At 37.3% G+C, this 21,507-nt stretch overlaps 1 protein-coding gene across 1 annotated transcript in view; it reads right to left on the bottom strand.

Moving 5' to 3' along the window:
• LOC127645358 (otogelin-like) overlaps window positions 1-21,507 on the bottom strand; it is a 64,509-nt gene that overhangs the window by 26,098 nt on the left and 16,904 nt on the right. The window contains 19 exon segments of the mRNA XM_052128949.1: window positions 431-574; window positions 1,811-1,945; window positions 2,042-2,180; window positions 2,703-2,810; window positions 12,887-13,052; window positions 13,187-13,230; window positions 13,409-13,483; window positions 15,090-15,255; window positions 15,530-15,742; window positions 15,864-15,988; window positions 16,143-16,350; window positions 16,684-16,816; window positions 17,839-17,984; window positions 19,377-19,423; window positions 19,574-19,682; window positions 19,765-19,890; window positions 20,110-20,219; window positions 20,721-20,827; window positions 20,936-21,066. Of these exon segments, the coding sequence (XP_051984909.1) occupies window positions 431-574; window positions 1,811-1,945; window positions 2,042-2,180; window positions 2,703-2,810; window positions 12,887-13,052; window positions 13,187-13,230; window positions 13,409-13,483; window positions 15,090-15,255; window positions 15,530-15,742; window positions 15,864-15,988; window positions 16,143-16,350; window positions 16,684-16,816; window positions 17,839-17,984; window positions 19,377-19,423; window positions 19,574-19,682; window positions 19,765-19,890; window positions 20,110-20,219; window positions 20,721-20,827; window positions 20,936-21,066 (2,432 nt within the window).

Consider the following 21,507-nt stretch of genomic DNA (forward strand, 5'->3'; position numbering starts at 1 on the left):
GTGTGTGTGTGTGTGTGTGTGTGTGTGTGTGTGTGTGTGTGTGTGTGTGTGTATGTGTGAGCGTGTATTTATCACTTTGTGGGGACCAAATGTCCCCATAAGGATAGTAAAACCCGAAATGTTTGACCTTGTGGGGACATTTTGTCGGTCCCCATGAGGAAAACAGCTTATAAATCATACTAAATTATGTTTTTTGAAAATGTAAAAATGCAGAATGTTTTCTGTGAGGGTTAGGTTTAGGGGTAGGGTTAGGTTTAGGGGATAGAATATAAAGTTTGTACAGTATAAAAACCATTATGTCTATGGAAAGTCCCCATAAAACATGGAAACACAACATGTGTGTGTGTGTGTGTGTGTGTGTGTGTGTGTGTGTGTGTGTGTGTGTGTGTGTGTGTGTGTGTGTGTGTGTGTGTGTGTGTCTGTGTTTTACCTGCCAGCGAGGTCCAGCTTGTATATGGATGGTAGTTTTTCTATCCCAAAGCACAGTAAGATCTTCTCCAAGAAGATGTACAATGGTGTAGTATCCTGCTTGCCAGATATATACTCTCTGCCTGTCAATCACACTGGATGGGTTCTGCACATTAATCAGAACAGCAGATTTTTCTCAACTGACATTAATTTTAGAACAAATCAATCATCAGACCAAATCAATATTACATAGAACTTAAGACTAACGCCACAACACTGACAAAATAATGCGACAACTACTATCATTCTTTGTGTTTATGGCCGGAAAAAAAAGTCATTGCAATCTGCTTATGGTACAGTTATAATAGTTCTCTGATTCTTGAGATAAGGGACAAAACATGCCTTACACACAAAATAAATCTTTATGTAAAAAATCAAGAAATGTATAATAATAAAAATACTGAAAAAGTAAAATCTAAAAGGAAATGTGTATACTCGGCATTCATTTTTAAAATGCATGCTCTATACTTGGAAACGCATGCAACTTAACCTGTCCTCAGCAAGAGATCATAATTTATAACTGCCAAACAATGTGTTTTAAAATGCTACAAATTCATAAATATAAATATAAAATGAAAGGTAGGGATCTGTATGATATAAAACTATATATAAAATAAACTTAAATTTATAATTTCCATAAAAAACAGTCAATCAAAGTTGTGTCCTCATTTTGCATCAACTTGCAAATTTTTTCATAATCCTGAATAAATCAGGCAATGTCTCTGAGGACTCTTTCACATTTCCTGCTCATGGTGGATGCAACAGTAGGACACGTCTGGTCTGGTAAGTGTTATATTTTTTATATTTTAAACAAGCAATATTAAAGTTTCTGTGGTCACAGCTTCAACATGTCAACTTGTCATTCATCATTTCTGTTAGAATTGTGGAATCATTTTGGCATTTTAATTTAGGTTATGGGGCAGCTGTAACTGAAGAATTGTTTTTTAAAATGGCTGTAAACATTTTCAGAATAGTGTGAAAACAGATATAAATTATTTTATCACTCACATACTGAACACTATTATTACATAACTAAAGACGTTACACTCTTGTTAGATGGATCAAATTAAGATAGTGTTCTTTTGGTGTCTGACAGAGTTGACACAATTGACAGAAAGATGTAAGTTCTGACGTGAATAAATGCCCATTTTTGGATAGAAACATTTTTCCAAAAACCTGTTCCCTTACATGGTTTGTTAGCTGAGACCTTTGTCTACATATATAACCATTTAAAATTAATTTAGTATTAAAAAATAAAAACAGGTTTTGTTCCTTATCTCAAGAATCATTTCAGAGTTCAATTCCAGGATTTTGGTAAGGCATGAGTGAATAAGACACTCACAGGTTTGCCGGTGTCATCATCAAACACAATGAAGGAGTGACCGATGGAGATGAGGAGAGATTTCCTGCAGATCACGCCACTCTCAAAACAGTCAACATTCTCTGCTGTGATAGTCAGCATTACATCTACCAAACTCTAGCACACACACATACACATAGGAGCACACATTTGAGTCACACAACAGTCTCAGAGCCTTTATGTGTATGTCCCAGTCTGTTGCTAAATGCTCACCTTTACCAAGTACACCTTGCATGCTCCAATGTAATCAAACAGGAAACTGTCAAATGTTCGGTAGTGTCGATCTCCATAAGCTGTGCACATCGATGGACATGGGCGGAACACACACTGGAATGTGCCATGCTGACACACACTGCAAAACACATTCTCGTTCAGATACTAATAGAAGCACTTTTACTAAGTATTTCCATTCTCTCTCTCTCTTCTCATAGTCTGCGCATATATAATGAGTGAATATGTTTCTTTGACAAGTGACTGTGATAAATTAGCCTTCGAAAAGACTTCTGCTTCTGAGTAAATAACATGGTGTTACTGTGCATGTATTATTTTGTCATATTCATCATAAAAAACTACAAAATATTATGCCAAAATATTCCACCACATGTAACCATGCCGTTCCGTACCAATATGGGCTCATTGGCACAGTTGCTGTTTCTTTTTCCATTGTGGTGCTAAAGTTCCACCAGCATGGTCCTATGTCCTGAGTACGTTTAGCTAACTGTACAGAGAATTCCAGGCCGGAACGGGTTGTCATTGTCCCATAATAAACCAAATTGAAATGCTACTGGTACCGTTGGCTGCAAACTGACTGCTGTAAAACATATATACAAGTAAGTGAGCGAAATGCAGAGAATGTGAATGGATGTAAACTCACCACTGATGGCAGGGGGAGGACACTCTGTCTCCTGGATAATATTCCTTTCCTTTCCACAAACATGGGCAGGCATTTGGCTCGAAACACTCATCACCATGCTTTAGAAGCCTGAAGAACAAAATGCACCTGTGAACATACTGTAAAGAAACAGCATATAGGATGTGGATAAATGTGTGTAGGTTTGTGTATGAGAGTACATATGAGTCTAGAGCATGTGTTTAATGTCAAGTTGTTTTTTTAATGCAGTGTCATTGGGTAGCATGTTTACACTCATGCCTTACAATTGTGAGTTTTTTTGCTCTTTTGTTTATGAATTATGTTGTGTTTTGAAAAGGGGATTGGGCATTTATTTGTATTTTTATATATATATATATATATATATATATATATATATATATATATATATATATATATACACACACACAAAGACTTTACTATGAAAATAGTCAGCCTGAGACTAATATAGAAGAATATATGGGGGAAAAAAACTCTCACTGGTCACATGAGAAAAGAAGTCGATTCTCATTCTCACAGATCCACAGAGCTTCTTTTCAGTTAACTCTGCCTCCTCTCTCTCCATCTGTCTATCCCTCAGTCTCTTTTTCTCTCTCTTTTGCTGATAAAGATTTGTAATATTGATGTGAATCATTTCCATTGGCCTGAGGGCTCTCTGAGAGTTCCCAGCACACTGTCCCATAGTAGTGAGTGAAGTTACACCCCAGATAGACAGGCGTTAAAAGTTCTCTTTATCCCACAGCCAGCACACTGGATCACTTACTTCCATCAAAGAATCCATAATCACCTACTCCTGTTCTGCTTGCATAAACTTAGAGACAGAGAGATGGGTCCATAACTAAACAACCACACAGTCCATTGCTCAACAATTTTGTTCATGGACCATTGATGTAGTGTCCTCTATCTGTACAATACAGAGACTCCAGACAATAAACACAAAGCAAAATAAATAAATAAATAATTAAAAATAATAACAATAAAAACAAGGAAGTCTGAAATTACAGAAATACTGAAAAGGTGTGCAAAATTTATTTTTCCAATGACTAATTAAAAAAAGCCATAGTGAAATGAGTTCTCTGGAATCACTTCTATTGTTATATTGGATTGAGTAAAATAATTTTCATATTTCAATTCAAATGCAAGTGGCTGTCATTAATAAGAACTGATCACCTTCACTATACATGTAGGCTTGCCAAAAATGAAGAGTCTACACTAACTAACTCTTAACCTACACAATTCCTTTTAACCTCTACAAATCTTTTTAACCTGTACAATTACAGCACAATAGGTGAATTAATGCAGTGTGTCTGGTTAAGGGTTAGAGGTGACACATTTAGTGTAACAGTGATACTTTAATGTCTCAGACTGAGGCTCATTTACAGACTGATGTGAGGGTCTATATGTGTTTGATTTCACACATACCAGCTCTACCTACATCCAAGTTACCCAAAGTGGGCACTCTCACACAAATCAATCAAGCGGACACACTCCTATAAACACAAACCCTACAAAGACTAACTCCACAGACTCTTTTAAATCTTCTAATTTATTAAAGTAAACTGTCAAGATGCAAAAGAGATAGACAATTAAACTCTACAGACATTTTCTCATATAAGAAAATAAACAATCTACATCCAAGATCAGGGGTGGGCAACTATTTTGGTAAAGGGGCCACATCAGGCTTTAAGTAGTGCATGGGGGGCCACATTGTATTCCTTATGAGATACAATGCTCTGCATTTATTTGGATTTTGTAACTTTTAAGCACAGAAATAGTTGTGTACTCTGAAGTGTATCTGTGAATAGTGAGACTATACTGCAATTGCCTAAAGTATTATATTGCTCTACATATGTAGATACTTTTCTATCAGGCATTAAAAAACTGAATAAAGCTTATACATTTATTTTACCATCTCTACTTCCCTGTTCATTTATAATTCAATTTAACACACTCTACATCAGGGGTCTGTTTAAATAAAAATGTATTTTTTAATTATAGAACTTTTAATGTTTGGGCAAAGCGGGGGAGTTCACATGTTTTTTTTTCTAAAACATTACCAGTTTACATGCTAAAAGGGTCATGATGCGGATCTCCTCAATGGTTTGACTTTCAGCACATAACTGAATAACACAGACTGCATGACTATGATAAATGATTACTGCAAGAGTTAGATTAACATACAAGTGCAAATGGACTTCAACATTTCTAAATTGCACAAATAAAAAATACATATACGGCACAGGCTTGCTTTTGCTCGCATGTTAATGACCCTCTGTGTGTCAGTGATGCCGATATCTACTTATATATTTATTTCAATCACTGAGAAGGTTTACCTGCAAAATGAGTAGCACCAAACATCACAAGCAGCCTCAAGAATGGACACAGAGTAGCTGTATAAGACTTTTCCTTGAGCAGAATATTGCACTACAGATCGCCAAGTTTGTTCAAAGGGAAAAGAGAGAGATAGAAAAAGTGCACTTGCGTACATGGTTGCCAGATTGCACAAAATAAGTATAACATTAGGTGGAATATTTCCAATTCGTGCAAGTATAAATCTCAAACTGTGAGTGTTGCGTCTCTTATCTGGCAACCCTGAGCATGTTAAATACTTGTGGAGACGCATTAGGTCCCAATGCAAGTTAACTGAAATATCCAATGAAAAATAAAAGCATTTTTACGATAAATGAGCTGCCGGCCACGTTAAACCATGTGGATGGCCTGATCCAGCCCGCGGGCCATATGTTGCCCATGTCTGTCCTAGATGTGTTATTTGATCCCAGAGTGAATACTGAATAATGAATAGTGAATGCTGGTCTCACTATGACATCTTCAATATAATTTGTTCAACTTGTAAACATGCTTTCTCTAATATTATTAAATGTGTACTCCTCTAAACCTTACCTTTTTACTGTCAGCCAATTTATGGAAAATATTTCAGTCAATCAGAAAAAAAGAGGCAAAAAACTAACACTAACTAACTATAAAGTGGTAAGAAGTTATTAATTTAACAGCTGGAGTCAGTATGAATGACATTTATGCTAAATGTCTGTTCTTTTTGGAGCTTCAAAAGTCTGATCACCATCCACTTGCATTTTAAGGACCTACTGAGCTAAGATTTTTTTCTATTTTTCTTAAAATGTGTTCTAGTGAAGACAGAAAGTCACATACACACACCTAGGATATCATGAGGGTGAGTAAATGATGAGAGAATAAAACATTTTGGGTGAACTAACCCTATAATGCATTAGGTTTCAGGAACTTAACTTTAAGTATTTAAGATACATTCTCTTAAAGCAAGTCTAAATATATTTATATGTTGCCTCTCAAGTAAATGTATTTTTAGACCATTTTAAATGCAAAACAAGACAAAAACACTTGATAACAATAGGATTGTCATTTAGAAGTTTGCTTTATTGTTAGTAAGCATGTTTAATACAACCTATTAAGTCGGGGTACAGGCACAGTCAGTTAAGAATAGTCGAATAATCATTCTAATAATCATTAGATTAATCGATTAGCAAAATAATCGTTAATTGCAGCCCTAATAATGACACTAACTTGCGAAGCTTCACCTTGCGTTAGACTTTCAATTAATGTCTTGCCATTAATTATAATTTACATATGGGCAAGTATCCAAATCTGAAAAAGTGCTCTCCTCTATATATTTGCATTCCTGGTCATGTCATTCATGTTTTAACAAAGTCTTCCTGAGGCAAAACCTGGTGTAACGACAGATGACGGAAACAACAAAAATAAAAACCACATGAGACGCATTAACAAAAATCTTCACCTATGAAGGTGGTTTGGATCAGGCATGTGAAACTCAGATTTTAAGTTTTTTTTTTTCCTGTTCATACAACAAAAAACTAAATATATTTGAGTCGAATAGGCAAAAAAATCAAATTGGATTTCAGAACAAGGCCACATCTTAAAGAGTGGCAGATCATAGCAAGAGAGCAATATCATAAAGATACCTTTTCTTTCAATCAAATGAAAATGTGCTGATTTTGGAGTATGAACTACAGGAATGTCTTTAAGCAGCTTATCGGTTATTTGATCCAGCTGTGCACCTGTTTACAGCATAAATAAGCATTGCTGCCATTAATCACTTTGCTCGGGGTGGAGGAGAGTGTAATTACTCTCTCTCTCATTAGTGCAGGAATTCCCCTACTCACAAAAACACTCCTATACCTGCCGGTCCCAGGAGAGACAGGGGTATCAGCATCACACTTAGCATAATAGACAAAGAGTTAGAGAGAGAGACATAGAGGAGTCAACCTATGTGGAAACATCTTCGACAAATGTTAAAGTTCAAGGTGTAGTAAACAAAGTTTTTAATTAAATGACATGCAGAAAACATCCCTACAACCTTTCAAATATAATTGAAAAAATCTTGGTTATAGCCCTAGGCTTGGTAAACAACCAGGTCTACATATGGGCAAGTATCCAAATCTGAAAAAGTGCTCTCCTCTATTTATTTGCATTCCTGGTCATGATCATTTGTTTAGCCAATCAGACCAAAAATACCAAAGACTATCTGCCTGTCAATCATTGTGAGTGTTCACCAGGCAGCCCATATATACTCGTATAAGTGCCAGTACGGTGTCCTGCGACGAAAAACGTACAACATCGGAAGGGGGATCCATCTGTAACCAATTAGAATGTTTGTTCAAAAACTATCGCATGCATCAACAGTGATCTGTATTTTTTATTTCTGTGTACATCTTATTCATTTAAGAAACTACTGTTTCAACAAAACTTATGTGAGAACCTTAATAAACAAGTACAAAGTTGAGGAACATCTGAAGTGTCACATTGTCTAGGCAACAGGTGCATTGTGGAATTAAGGCTGCATGTGATACCTAGATCACATATCAAACACACTCATTAAATGCACACACAAACAACAATACCTAAATGTGAGAGATAGCAATGATCCAGACAACAAGACACTGCTTTATGAATCAGATGAGGTGGCTTGCCTGGGAATGTGTGTACTGTAAGTGTCTGTGTGTAGAACAGTATGCGCTCAATAATGCACTGACTGCTGGGAAGCACCTATAGAAAGGTCTAGAGGAGACTGTGTTTACCAGAGGTCAGTCTCCAAAGTATCAGTACAATTCAACCTTTTAATATCACTCTGGATGCTTTCAGATATAGTAGTTTGGCAGCAAAGAGAAAATGAATCCTACCCAATGCAGCATTAAATGTATCATTAGCAATGGATGCCTTCCTCATCTGGATGATTCTCACAAAACTGTCAAAAAAAATTCCTGCTCCTATCTTACTCCAAAATAATAATAAAAGAAATAATAAAAAATAAAAAAAAAGAAATTATTTTTTGCATATAGAAAATTAAGCCTATTTTCAGGGCCATTAAGATTTTTTACATTGTGACATCATTTCTGATTGTGAATATATGACATAATTTTTATATATTGCAAATCCCCCATCCCCAATTCTCATTACCACAATGCAAAAAAGATGCTCATACATAGATACATGATAAGAATCATTATTGTACACAACAATCATTTTCATTAACAATTTTCAGCTGACACACACACACACACACACACACACACACGCAGCAACAAAGTTTCTCTCTAGTTCTGTTGGCTAATTAACATCCCAAAAATAACATCCAGCGTAATGATTTAAGACTTCCTGGAACAGACCAAGAAAGTCCCCTACATTTATTTATTTCCAGACTTATCAATAATCTCATCACTATTTCTCATTGTGGCATAAAGGCCCATTGTGCCATTTTTACACCAGTTCCAGATGCCAAACTATCAAGTTCCAGGAATTTATTAAACACTCATGACAGAATCTCAGCCATGATATTTCTTTCCCATGAGGCTCTTGCGTAATGGTTTTCTGTTTAAAAGGTCAATAAGTCAGAAGCAAGTGAATCTCACACACACACACACACACACACACACACACACACACACCTAAAATATCACATCCCCTCTGTGTGCAGTGGAGACGCCAGTTGCTCTCCAGATACGTCTGTGACCTCATAGTCCTTTCACTACGTGAGCAATGAATGTTCATGAGAGTTTTTCACTTTGTATTGAGAGTATTTATTTGCCATTGTAATTCATTCTGGAGGTCTAAGCATTGAGCATGTGCTCTACTGATCCCAATCTCAAAAACAAGCCTTTCACTGTAAAAAAAAAAAAAAACTTAAACAAAAAATAAAAACAAACAGACAAAATCAACAATTTAACTTTCTGAATTTATTTAGTTTAAATGAAATGTCTAATAGATTAATAATAAACCTGTTACTCTTATCTACAACAACTAACAAAAAGTGCTTTAGCTTTTCATGTATTCTGAAAAGGCAGTAGTGAACTACATATAAACAGCTTAGGATCTTCAGGAAATTTGGTCAATTGTCTTTCACAAATAAAGTGGAAAACAACATAATAAATTCAAAGAGCTGCTGGTGGTGTTTTAAATTGTTTTCACTTGGTAAGTGAAAGCAGGTCTTATCATGCTGTTATGGCTGAGGATGGCTTTAGGAAATTAAGCTTGTGATATGGCACTTAACCTCAGTTTGCTTGTGTAGACACTGGCATTAAATGTATCAGATGACAAAAATCCATCTATAGAGCAAGAGCCATGCTCTCCGAGGCCCGGAGTGGGAACGTGACGCGAGGGGGAGAAAAGAGGGGGAAGTGGAACTGAACGACAAAGAACTCTTTTCACCTGCTGAAGAGAGTGGCAAAGGTTCCCACTGAGTAAGCCCGAGACCCTTTAACTGATCTGTATCGACATCATCACCTGCACCAAAAGACACGATCCGAGTGAGACCTCGATATGTAGAGCACCATTTGTCCGTAAAAGGCTGCCTCAGTGCTAATCTACATCAGTTTGCAATATAAAAATAACTGCACTTGCCATTAAAAATTACTTAGTAGTGATTAGTGATATTGATCTAGTGGTGATTAGTAATCATCTAAATTAAATTAGTTTAAAAAAACTATTTTGCCCAGATTACCTAGTAAAAAAATCCCACTGTATGCATGTGTAACGGAAATGTGTCATTCCTGACGCTACTCCACCCACTAAGCTTAGCCATGGATCACTGCCACATCACACGCACACACACCTACATAATCCTCTAAAATCCGCTAATACATGGAAAAATCTGCCCTTTAAAGATATAAAAATAACTCTACCAACACAGATCTTTACTATTAGTTCTTCAAAATTAGTTCTTTAAGAGCCCTATATGTCAGCAAAAGTGTTTAAACAGGCTAAAATAAGATGACTGGTGGTGAGACACCATGGGTCTGTTCCAAAACCAAGTGAGCATCCCCTGGATGTTAGTGGCAGGCTGGAGGCAGCATTTTAAGACATCATAGGCTGTGGACGAGTGTCACGTCCGCTGCATGAGCGCAATTTGAATAATATGCAGAGCTGCTGCCTATGTAGAGCATTCCAAATCAGTATCTTATGAGGCATCATTTCATTAAAGGAACAGTTCACCCAAAAACAAAAATTATGTTATTATTCACTTACCCTAATACCATCTCTGATGTGTATGACTGTCTTTCTTCAGTAGAAAACAAATTAAGATTTTTAAATTAAGAAACATTTTGAAGCTCTTTATGTCCTTATAATGTAAGTAATCGGGTGCCATCTGGCTCCTGGCTATTTGACAGTCCAAAAGGCATATTTAGGCAGCATAAAAGTAATCCACAGGACTCTAGTTGATCCATTAATGTCTTCTGAAGTAAATCGATAGTTTGGTGTAAGAAACAAATCAATAATTAAAAGGTTTTATAACTTTATAATCATTGCTTCCACCCAGCGTTGTATTGCTGTTGAAATGAACTAACTCATGACATTTGTTCCTCTTTTGTATACAAAGTGTATGCTTCTTGCGTGAACGTGCCATAGAGCTTATGTCACTGATGCGTCGACTGTTGGCAGGAAGTGATTTTTTAAAATTATAGTTTTAATTATCGTTTTTTTTCTTACACCATCCTATCGATTTGCTTCAGAAGACATTAATTGATCAACTGGAGTTGTGTGAATTACATTTATGCTGTCTAAATATGCCTTTTGGATTATCAAATAGCCAGCAGACTGATGGCACCCATTTACTTGTGTGACACACAAATCTATGGTCACGTTTTTGTTTAAAAGGAGTGTTTATTTTGTATTCAAAATTATTTATTTGCCTGAGCCATTTTTATGTTGTCAATGTAAATGCTGTGCTTTCAATGAGTCAGTACTGCTGTAGCCACAAGGGGACGCTACTTACAGATGTTAGTGGCAGGCGAACTTTCAGACCTCAGATGCTGACAAGCCACGCTTGAGAAAAGCCACTAATTTATGTCTTGTCTTCTTTTCTCCTGATTTCATAGATATGTTCAATGCAATAGTTGTAAAATACAAAATTTCTCATGTAAAAACTTATTAAAGCTTCACTATGTAACTTTTTTGTTAAAATATGTGGATGGAAGACCATCAGATCAAGACCCTGTCATGGCCAGCCCAATCTCCAGACCTGAACCCCTTTGAAAACGTCTGGAATGTGGGGGCCTGGGTAGCTCAGCAAGTATTGATGCTGACTATCACTCCTGGAGTTGCGAGTTCAAATCCAGGGTGTGCTGAGTGACTCCAGCCAGGTCTCCTAAGTAACCAAATTGGCCCAGTTGCTAGGGAAGGAAGAGTCACATGGGGTAACCTCCTCATGGTCATGATTAGTGGTTCTCGCTGTCATTGGGGAGTTGTGCATGGATCGCGGAAAATAGCATGAGCCTCCATATGCACAGTGAGCCACGTGATAAGATGCATGGATTGACTGTCTCAGAAATGGAGGCAACTGAGATTGAGTAACCACGCCACCACAAGGACCTAGTAAGTAGTGGGAATTGGGGATTCCATATTGTGGAGAAAAGGGGATAAAATTTGAAAAAACTTGAATGTTTTCTTTGCATTATTCGAGGTCTGAACACTGCATATTTTTTGTTATTTTGACCAGTTGCCTCATTCTGCTAATAAATGCTCTAAATGACCATTTTTGGGGGGAATTTGGGAGAAATGTCAGTAATTTATACAATAAAATAAATAGAAAATTTTTTGCAGTGGTCTCTCTTTTGTTTTGTTTTTTCCGGAGCTTAATATATGTTTATGTGTCTATATGTGATTACAAATGTGATGGTTATTCACATATAGTGAAGTTGTAAAAAAAAAAAAAAGTGATACTAAATTAAAGATTGTGAAGAAACTGATATATAGTAATTATGAAATATTCTTTTATTATAAAGACATGATTTTTTATTTTATTTTATAAATTAAATGAGTTTAATAAAGACGCTGACAAGCCAAACCTAATTTGTGTCTGGTCTTCTTCTCTCCTGATTTCTCAGGCAAAAATGAATCTGTCACCCAGGTCCTATGCCTGAGACCTGTAACACTTACGGTATATTATAAGGACTACAGAGCTTCAAAAAAAACATTTTTTAAATCTTAATATGTGTTCTGCTGAATAAAGACAGTCATACACATCTGGGATGGCATCATGGTAAGTGAATAATGAGAGAATTTTAATTTGGGTGAAATATTCCTTTTAGGATGATGCCATAGAAGACAGCTGCCTATGTAGTCAAAAGAGACAGCAAGGCAGCTGAATAGGTTTTGGAACAGACCCCATAAGCAATTACATAAGAAGTCATTGTTCTGCTGGTACTATGGTATTCCCATTGATTTTTTGGGACACGCATCATGGTACTATCCAGGGGATGTTCATGGATCTAATATTTTTCTAGTTGGGCATTTGTATCTTTAGGGTGGGCAACTGTTTATCTCTATGTTGGCCAGGAGGGTGCTCATACATGAAAATTTAGCTTGGGTTGGGTGGGGGTCGGGGGATCTATGGAGGCAATGCCCCTCCTTAGACCTGGCCATGGTTCTACCATGCTTTTGTACCACTGTAAATCATGTATGCTTTAAATAACTTTGGAATAACATTTAAATACCATGGTATATACAAATTATAATCATTCAGTTCTGTACCATGATATACCACAGTACAATGGTTTTGTGGTACCATCTGATACCATCACTGTACCATGCTACTACCACATTTGTAAGTGATAATAGACTCTAAAAATGAGATCAGTAAAAGAAAGTAAGACTGCACTCACCCTGCAGGACAGACGCAGCCCGGCACACATGGCTCATGGGCGGAGCAGGTAAGGTTGAGTAAATATGACTCACAGGTCTTTTCACAAGCTAAACCTTTACTGGCAGAGAATTCATCCAATCTGTTCCCACAATCCTCATAAAACTGCCCAGGTGGACACAGCATATCTGAGAGAGGAGAGAACACACACCCTGAACTCCAGCAAACACACACTGCAGACATTCACAGGAAACTAGTGTTCAGAGTACATTGCAAGGATAATCAACAGCAGCATCACAGGATGCTGAAACACAACACTCACCAATAATTGAGCTCTGGGAAACAAGTTTTCCATCTTGGCAAATTCTGTTGAAGAAGTAAAGAAAGATTTGAACTGATCTAAGGCAGTGAGTGTATTCTACTGTGATACAGTGATCAGTCAGTTTTTGTCCTTATAAAACAGTAGTTTTTACAGGGAATGGGATTTAATGCAGAGTCTGATAGTATGGTGACTGCTTAATATAAGTGAATGAGATGATCTTACTGTACACCTGATGATGTCATGATCACATCTCCAGGAGAGTAATCAGCACCAAGAAAACTGCATGGACACTCACTTCTGTACCACAACATATGAAATAGGTGTCATAAATGAATAGAAGTGTCGAAAATTCTGTCATCATTTATTCACTCTCACAATGTTATCAAACCTGGTATGTGTCTTGAGGCACCACATTTGAATGGACGCAAATGCGAGTGATATCTTAGAGGTATGGTGGAGGTGAAGATTTCCAGTGAATAACAATATACATTTTGCTCTGTTCTTCCACAAAGATATATCATGGCTTTAAGAGACTTGGAATATAGTGTATAGTTTTTGAACCTAGACAGAAGCACCTGTATTCATTTACTTTCATTGTATGGAAAAGAACGGTCAAGACATTGTGCTAAACTTCCCCTTATTTGTTCAACAAAGGAAAGAAAATTATACAGGTTTGGAATGGCATGAAAGTGAGTTAAATAATGACAGATTTATTTTTTTCATTTAGCTTAAATTTTAGACAATTCAGTTAACTAAGTCTCTATGGGTACAACTAAATGTATTTCCCAAAGCACAAGCCCTAGTGATAACAGTCTAACTAGAAACGAAACTGAATTGTCAGCACTCAACATACTGCATTCACTATAACCAAGAGTCTTGTTATGCCATTACCACCTCTTACCACTGGACCACACCCTTCATCAATGAGGAACATGTAGTGAGTTATAAGACTATAAAATATCTATGATCTTTTTAAGATTAGCTGGGTTAGAGGTGAGAGACTGCAGGCCACAGCGCAGCTGCTGAGTTTGTAGCAGAGTAAGAGGACGAAATCCTTCTCTATCACATCCCTGACTTTCTCTCAGACTCAGCCTCTGAGTGCTGTAACTCTAGTACACGCTGAGTATATGGCAGTGGGACACAGGACATTTAAGGGAAGTAAACCCATGTGAGGGTGGGGAGGCTAAAAGCGTTATACAACACCAGAGGTTGTCAGGTCCACAACATTTTACAGCCTGCTGAACAATGACTTGAAATACCTTCATTCTCACAAATACTAGATAACTCAATCAAGGTCAGTCACACATCTAATATTTGAAATAATGAAGAGGGTATAAAAATGCACATATTTGTTAATTTCACAAGTTAATTTGCATTTAACCCTTGAGTGATATAAAGGTAAACATACTTGGCTGTCTTTGATGGAGGGCTCAAGCACAAAAGACGACTCACACAGTAAATTCTTGCACTACTGACTACTTAAATAATAAAGATATTATAACATTAAATACATAAGATGAGTGAATAGAAAGAGAGGCAGAGATGATTTAGGCAGAATAATGTTTAACGTGTTCCCACCCTTTTTAATAATTGCCATTTCGTCTTTCAGTCATTTGCGATTACTGGATATGGAATTTTACAAATATGTAAGCTAATGAATCCTTTAAAGAGATTTGTGAACCTTTTCAACCAATTTATTGAAAAGAACTGACTCAAAAAATTATCAGCTCATAAATCGGACATCACTATGTCATGCAGTAATGTTTTATGCAATATGTTATTTTATGCAATATGACAATTTGGTATTTTCAGAGCTGATATTTCCTGGTTTTCCATGAACGTGGGAACCCTGTTTACTAAGTGCAGTTTAAGTAGAGATGTTTACGATTGTGAAGGTGTGTACCGTGGCACGCAGGTGTGTGTGTGCATGTTGAAGTATGTTCCTTCCGGGCAAACACACCCCTCTTCACACTCATCCCCACACGGCTGTGGATGAGACAGAAACAGGCAGCGGCGCTGACACGAAGACACGCAGACTCCATACTCCATAGTAGGCGGACACAAGACGGCTGCAAAACAAACACACATACAGGCATGTCATGCATACATATACTATATGTACATGGAACTTTGACCTATTCATACGATTGTATGTATTTATTAGAATCACCCCAAAGAGATGCAGCATGTTACTTTAAATGTTATATTACGTTTATATGTGAATGTGTATTCAATATTGATTAGGAGGGTATTTAAGCGTGTGTGTGTGTGTGTGTGTGTGTGTGTGTGTGTGTGTGTGTGTGTGTGTGTGTGTGTGTGTGTGTGTGTGTGTGTTAGACTCACCGCACTCAGGCAGGTGTGTGCGGAACTCAATGATGACACTGTGTCTCCTGCAGGTCCGTGCGTAGTGAGCGATGATGGAACAAAGGCACGGCGCTCCACACTTACATACGTCTGCCCGACATTGTAGCTGGAATGCCACTGGACTTACATACTCGTGACAGGCAGAAAACACTTCCCGCATCAGCATGTCACACTTCTCCACTGCATAGGGGGCTGACATCACACACACCATCAAAATCATGTCACTATCATGCCATAAAGACCAGACAGAGAGTTTGAATAGACGTTATGGTGTGTGTATATCGGTATGTATTCAGGTATGTAAATGTGTCACCTGCTTGCTGGTGAGTGTCACAGGGGTCGAGCTGGGGTAAGCTGGGCTGTGGCACACATGCTGAAGAAACACGCCATGCATTTCCAAACAAGTATGGTGTGCTCTCAATCATGCCAGAGGGTGCGCTTGAGTAACAGTCAAACAATCAGCACATTTTGTACACATATTAAGTACACATAGGTAACGAAAGAAAGAAAGAAAGAAAGAAGTAATTAATTAAATAAAAGAAAGAAAGAAAGTATAGGAAGAAAGAAATAGAGAGATAATAGGGAAAAAAGCAGGAAGCCGGGTGATCAGTTGAAAACTCACAGGAAATCATCCTGAGTGTTTCCGTTAAAGGTCCCGCAGAGCCCCACAGTATCATCTCTCCAGTGTTCTTCCAACTGGAGGTACAGCCTGAACTCTCTCCAGTTATACTGCAGCCGCAGACCCTGCGATGACTTCACCTGAACAAACATGGAGGACAGCTCCTGGATCTGAAACACATCTGCAAACAGCAAGAGAGAAATGTCTCATATCAAACATATGAATGAATATGAATAAAAACATGTTTAAAAACAACTCACTTTGACATACCACATAAAAATGATTTTAAAGACGTCACAGTAAAACAAAAGAAGAAAAAAAAGAACACAAAATCATGTTCTAGGGATGGACCAATTAGGCTCAAGTTCACATAAATTGTATTGCAGATTAATTTGTAGAACACATCCAAGCTAAAAGCTTAAAAACATCGAAATTTACAATATAAGCGTTTACCATGTCAAAATAGCATAACAACACTCAACCATCTCAACACATAGCAGTTGTAGTAAATTACCATTTGAATATGGCAGTGAAATCCTGAACTGGCTTGCCAGAAAAATCTCTCCACTGTGGCTCATTGTGATCTCAGTGCGTGGATCCTCATCAACCACCAGGTTCACTGACTGTATACAAGCACCATCCATATTCTGCAGTAAACACAGACACACCACAAATAAAATCTGAGATTCTGAACTTCTTAAATCATACACACACTTGTATAGTACTGTATCCACACACATAATAACAGCTATTGAATTACTGCACAGAACACACACAGGCTAAATGGATGAATGACTGCACAGGGAAACAAACATATCAGTTCATCTGTACATTTAAATTTGAACTAATTAATTTATCATGTCATTTAGGAATTAAGCATTTATGCTTGTGAATAAGTTCCTGAGAGCTGTTCACAGGAGATAACCAACTCTGACTCTGAATCGTTACATTCAAGAAAATGATGGACTCTACCAACAGGTGCCTATGCAGGGATCTTTCACCGACCGCTTTACTGAAATACATCTCTCTATCTTCTCTCTTGCTCTCTCTCTCTCTCTCTCTATTAGTGACTACAAAGTCTCTGGCTCTGTCATTCAGAGGCTCAGATAAGCAGAATAGCTTGTTCAGATTCCAGACAGTGACACCATACACCAGAATGCACTCCGTGTGTTGAGTTGTAGCATCAGCAGCGCTGGGCTTTGGGAAAGGAAGGCTTTCAGTGGGGAAATCTCTTCATCTTTTGTATCTTTTCATGTTTTATCTGTCAAAGCTAAGCAGGGTATAATCACGACACAAACACATCGTAGACTTTGTTTTATCTTGACCCAAAACCTGAGACTTAAGCCAGGACAAAAGCTGTGTAATCGTTTGCACAATCCTTACCTAATCTAGCAATTAATTCAACTAATTTAGCTAACATACTGTAGTAACAAATCCAGCTACTCTAGCACCTTAATTGCCAGTTACTTGACTAATCACACAAATCTGTCTGTCTACTGAAGCTGCGTTCCAGCCACCAGATTACTCTTTAGATCAACACACCAGGACAATTCTGGAACATGATGAATAAAGGTTTGTCATGCTACATCTGGCATGCCTTTTGTCTTTTTTATGCTATTGCTTTAGTTTTGTGTTAGTGCAGATAGAATGAAAGTGCAGAAAGACTTACGGCTCCACAGGGTGCATTCTGAATGGTCACAGTGAACCTGCCAGAGTTTCTGCTCTTGGCTAAAACATACTGGCACGTAGCAGGAAAGGTGTAAATGCGGCCATCAAATGACTGGAAGAACATATCTCCTGTCACAGAGCACTCTCCTGTATCAACCACAACAGAGTAGTTTCTTAGCAATGGTGGAAATCTTTCCATTAACATTATGCTGTTATCAGATTGAAATATTGGAATTAGTTATGAACAGAACATGATTCATGAATATACAAGCACTATATCAGGAGGGTTTAATAGTACTTGCTACATTTGACATATTAATAGAATCTCAGGAATCACAAGATAATAAAATACCAACAAGATAGTAAGTTTCAGTGAAGTAAGAAAATGTTGTTTATAAAGAGTGAGTGAATGACTGTGAATGTGAAAATGATTCAGTTACACATTATAAGTGAGACAGCACAGATGTGCAAAACAAAGTTTGTGAATAAGAAGTACACAACAGGGGTATACATTTCTACAGAGGTCAACAGAAGACCACAGCAAATATTATTTTCTATTTCCTATTTGCTCCAACAGCTAAATAAAAAATTCACTATAAAGTTTTCACTTCTTTCCAAATAAGGATAAACATAGAGAGTGGTCAATAAAGGTTGTCAGAAGAAACAAAGTTGCCAAATTTACAGTGACCCTTAGCAGCTATATTAGAAACCACATCATGCCAGTGGTGACTAGTTTGTTGGAAGTTCACATTAAAGGGATACTTCACCAAAAAATTAAAACTCTCTCATCATTTACTTAACTCAAAATATTTTTAGAACTTTGTAGGTCCATACAATGCAAGTGAATGGTGACCAGACCTTTGTAGCTCTAAAAATCGCATAAAAGAAATACAGGTAATCCTAAAGACTCCAGTGGTTAAATCCATAATTTCAGAGGCAATATAATAGGTGTGGGTGAGAAACAGATAAATATTTAAGTCCTTTTTAAATCTCTGCTTTAACTTTCACTTTTACATCTGAAAGTCACATATGGTGTCCGTTTAGTTTCACTTTCACAACTGAAATTGGAAGGTAAAATGGAGATTTAGAGTAAGAAAAGCACCCAGACCCATACTATCGCTTCTGAAGATTTGGATTTAAACACTGGCTTCATATTGATTACTTTTATGTTTCCTTTATGTGTTTTTTAGAGCTACAAAGGCCTGATTACCATTCACTTGCATTGTAAGGACCTACAGAGCTGAGATATTTTTCTAAAAATCTTTGTTTGTGTTCTGCAGAAGAAAGAAATTCATACACATCTGCAATGGCATGAGGGTGAGTAAATTATGACAGAATTTGTATTTTTGGTTGAACTATCTCTTTAATATAAGGGTAATCTAACACAATGAAAACTGTTATAAATTGACACAAAATAATAAAAAACAAAATGAAAATATAAAACATTTGCTAGATACACTGCAAAATAAGGCTGAAAAACGTGAAAAACATGCTGTGAAAAGGTTCCAATAAAAGGTGAGTTAAAAAAAACATAAAAACCTGGGCAGTTGTGTTCAGTGCAGTTCCATACTCCCCCCTCGCATGTGCTGAGAGATACAAAAAATAAATGAACAAAGCTAAATGAATACATGCAAAAACACACAAAAAAATATGCATTTTTATAATTTTTTTTGAGTATATCGAATCTTCATGCATTCAAGTTTGCAGTGCAGTATGGATAGTAAATAGTGTCTGACCAGTTGTTGCAGTCCTCTTGTATGATGTGTCCAGAGGAGTACAGCATACCGTGGTGCTCACATGGACAGTCTGATGCCTTAACACACACTCTGTCTTCATAGATCAAATCTAGACACAGCCAAATGATTGTATTATCATCAACAAATGAACACACATATTGAGGACATGCTCTGCACTATTATGTTACTACCATCAGGGCAGTAGCAGCCATCCAAACACTGCAGCTTGCTGTCTATGCACTTGCGTTCGACATTGCAATGTGTAGGGCAGCAGGTGATACACTCTCTGAAATGGAGTTCGCCAGGACAATCAACATCTACAGCCAAGAACAAGAACATGAACTCACACAATATGTATCTCCCTGCAAAATATACACTCAAATGCTCAAAACCCACAAAATTTACACTAGCTTTGAATATGTTTGTTATCAACAGAGATAAGAGTCTAACTATCAATTTTATACAACTTAAAAGTACATTTGATACATAAGCAAAATGTACACAAGCAAACATTTGTGTATTTGTAAGCAACCCACCACAAACAGGAAAGTGTGCTCTCCAGTTATGCAGTGGATGTTCAGCATGGGCACATGCCCTGGCATATTCTGTGAACACCTGGCACACAACATCACCATTGGGACTGGAACTGCACCAGGAAAAAAAAACATTACACACATAGAAGTTGTAAAGCACTACAATAGCATCAATTCTATCAGTAAGACTCAGGATAATTAGAATTAATATGACTGTAAAGATATTTAGATAATTTGGTTTGTCCTACGGTTTGGCGCTCAGATACTAGCTTAAAACGCCAGATCCCGACTGAAGCAATGACGGCAGGGGAGAGGAGCTTACCCCTACTAAAGGACGGAACCTAAACTTGTGGTGGAGGGGGTGAAAACAACAGAGGCAAATGAGCAATGAAAGGATTGGATGAGATGCCTGAATTGAATGAATGCTTAAAGATCCAGAGTCTTTCTGCTAGAACTACACTTATTCAGTTCTTACTTCCATTTCCAGCAGTACATTTAGGTTATCACTTCTGCATAATAGTTTTCCAGTATAATGTATTATTAGTAGGTGTGGTAATGTCAGTGTTCCTGCAATATGAAGTCAGGAGGTCAGTGTGTGTTACATCAGTACTTACAGGCAGAGGTCATTGGAGCAGCTGGCCATGTATGAATATGGACTGACAAACTCATGACAGGACTTAAACGGCTTCTTCAGTAGGGTAGCACATACCTCCTCCACTTTCTGCAGGAAGGACCAGAATACTTATTTATCAGGTGTATAGGTGTGAGTATGAATATGAGACTGTATGGTTGGGGGGACAAGAACATGTTTGTGTTTTGTGTGAAGTACCAATAGGACATGAGGATCTTGAGTGGCACAGGGTGAAGGATAGAGAGAGGGAACAATAGGACATCTGGCCAGCTGTGGCTCTTCCTCTGCCCAGCTGTTTCCGAACATAGCCAAATCCTGCGTCAAAACACCTGGGCCAGATATTCACAGACACATATACAACATTAATTTAATCAAATATTAGTCTTCTGGCCTTGTCACAAGCAGAGTTGTGGAACAAAATTTATAAAAATTTATTAGTAATTTATTTGAAAATAAACTTTAATTTCAGGTTTTCACAATCTGATGACACCTATACAACATTAAGCAATTGTTGTTGCATGGTTGTCTTTGGGACCTACCTACAGTATGTGGAAAAGTAAACATTTATCAAAAGTCCTTTAAGTGTACATGTTACTCGTGTGATTTCCAGGGAAGGCACTTACTGATAAAATGTAAACTTTGAAGTCACGTGACGCCATGCGAGGATCGGCATGTGAAAAGCGAGCTCTGCGCACTTGGCATTCTATAGACCAAGTGAAATTCATTGATGGTCAGCATCTCTAGCCGAAAGTTGCACTTTCATATCCATA

The sequence above is a fragment of the Xyrauchen texanus genome, chromosome 1, assembly GCF_025860055.1.
Source record: "Xyrauchen texanus isolate HMW12.3.18 chromosome 1, RBS_HiC_50CHRs, whole genome shotgun sequence".
NCBI lineage: Eukaryota > Metazoa > Chordata > Actinopteri > Cypriniformes > Catostomidae > Xyrauchen > Xyrauchen texanus.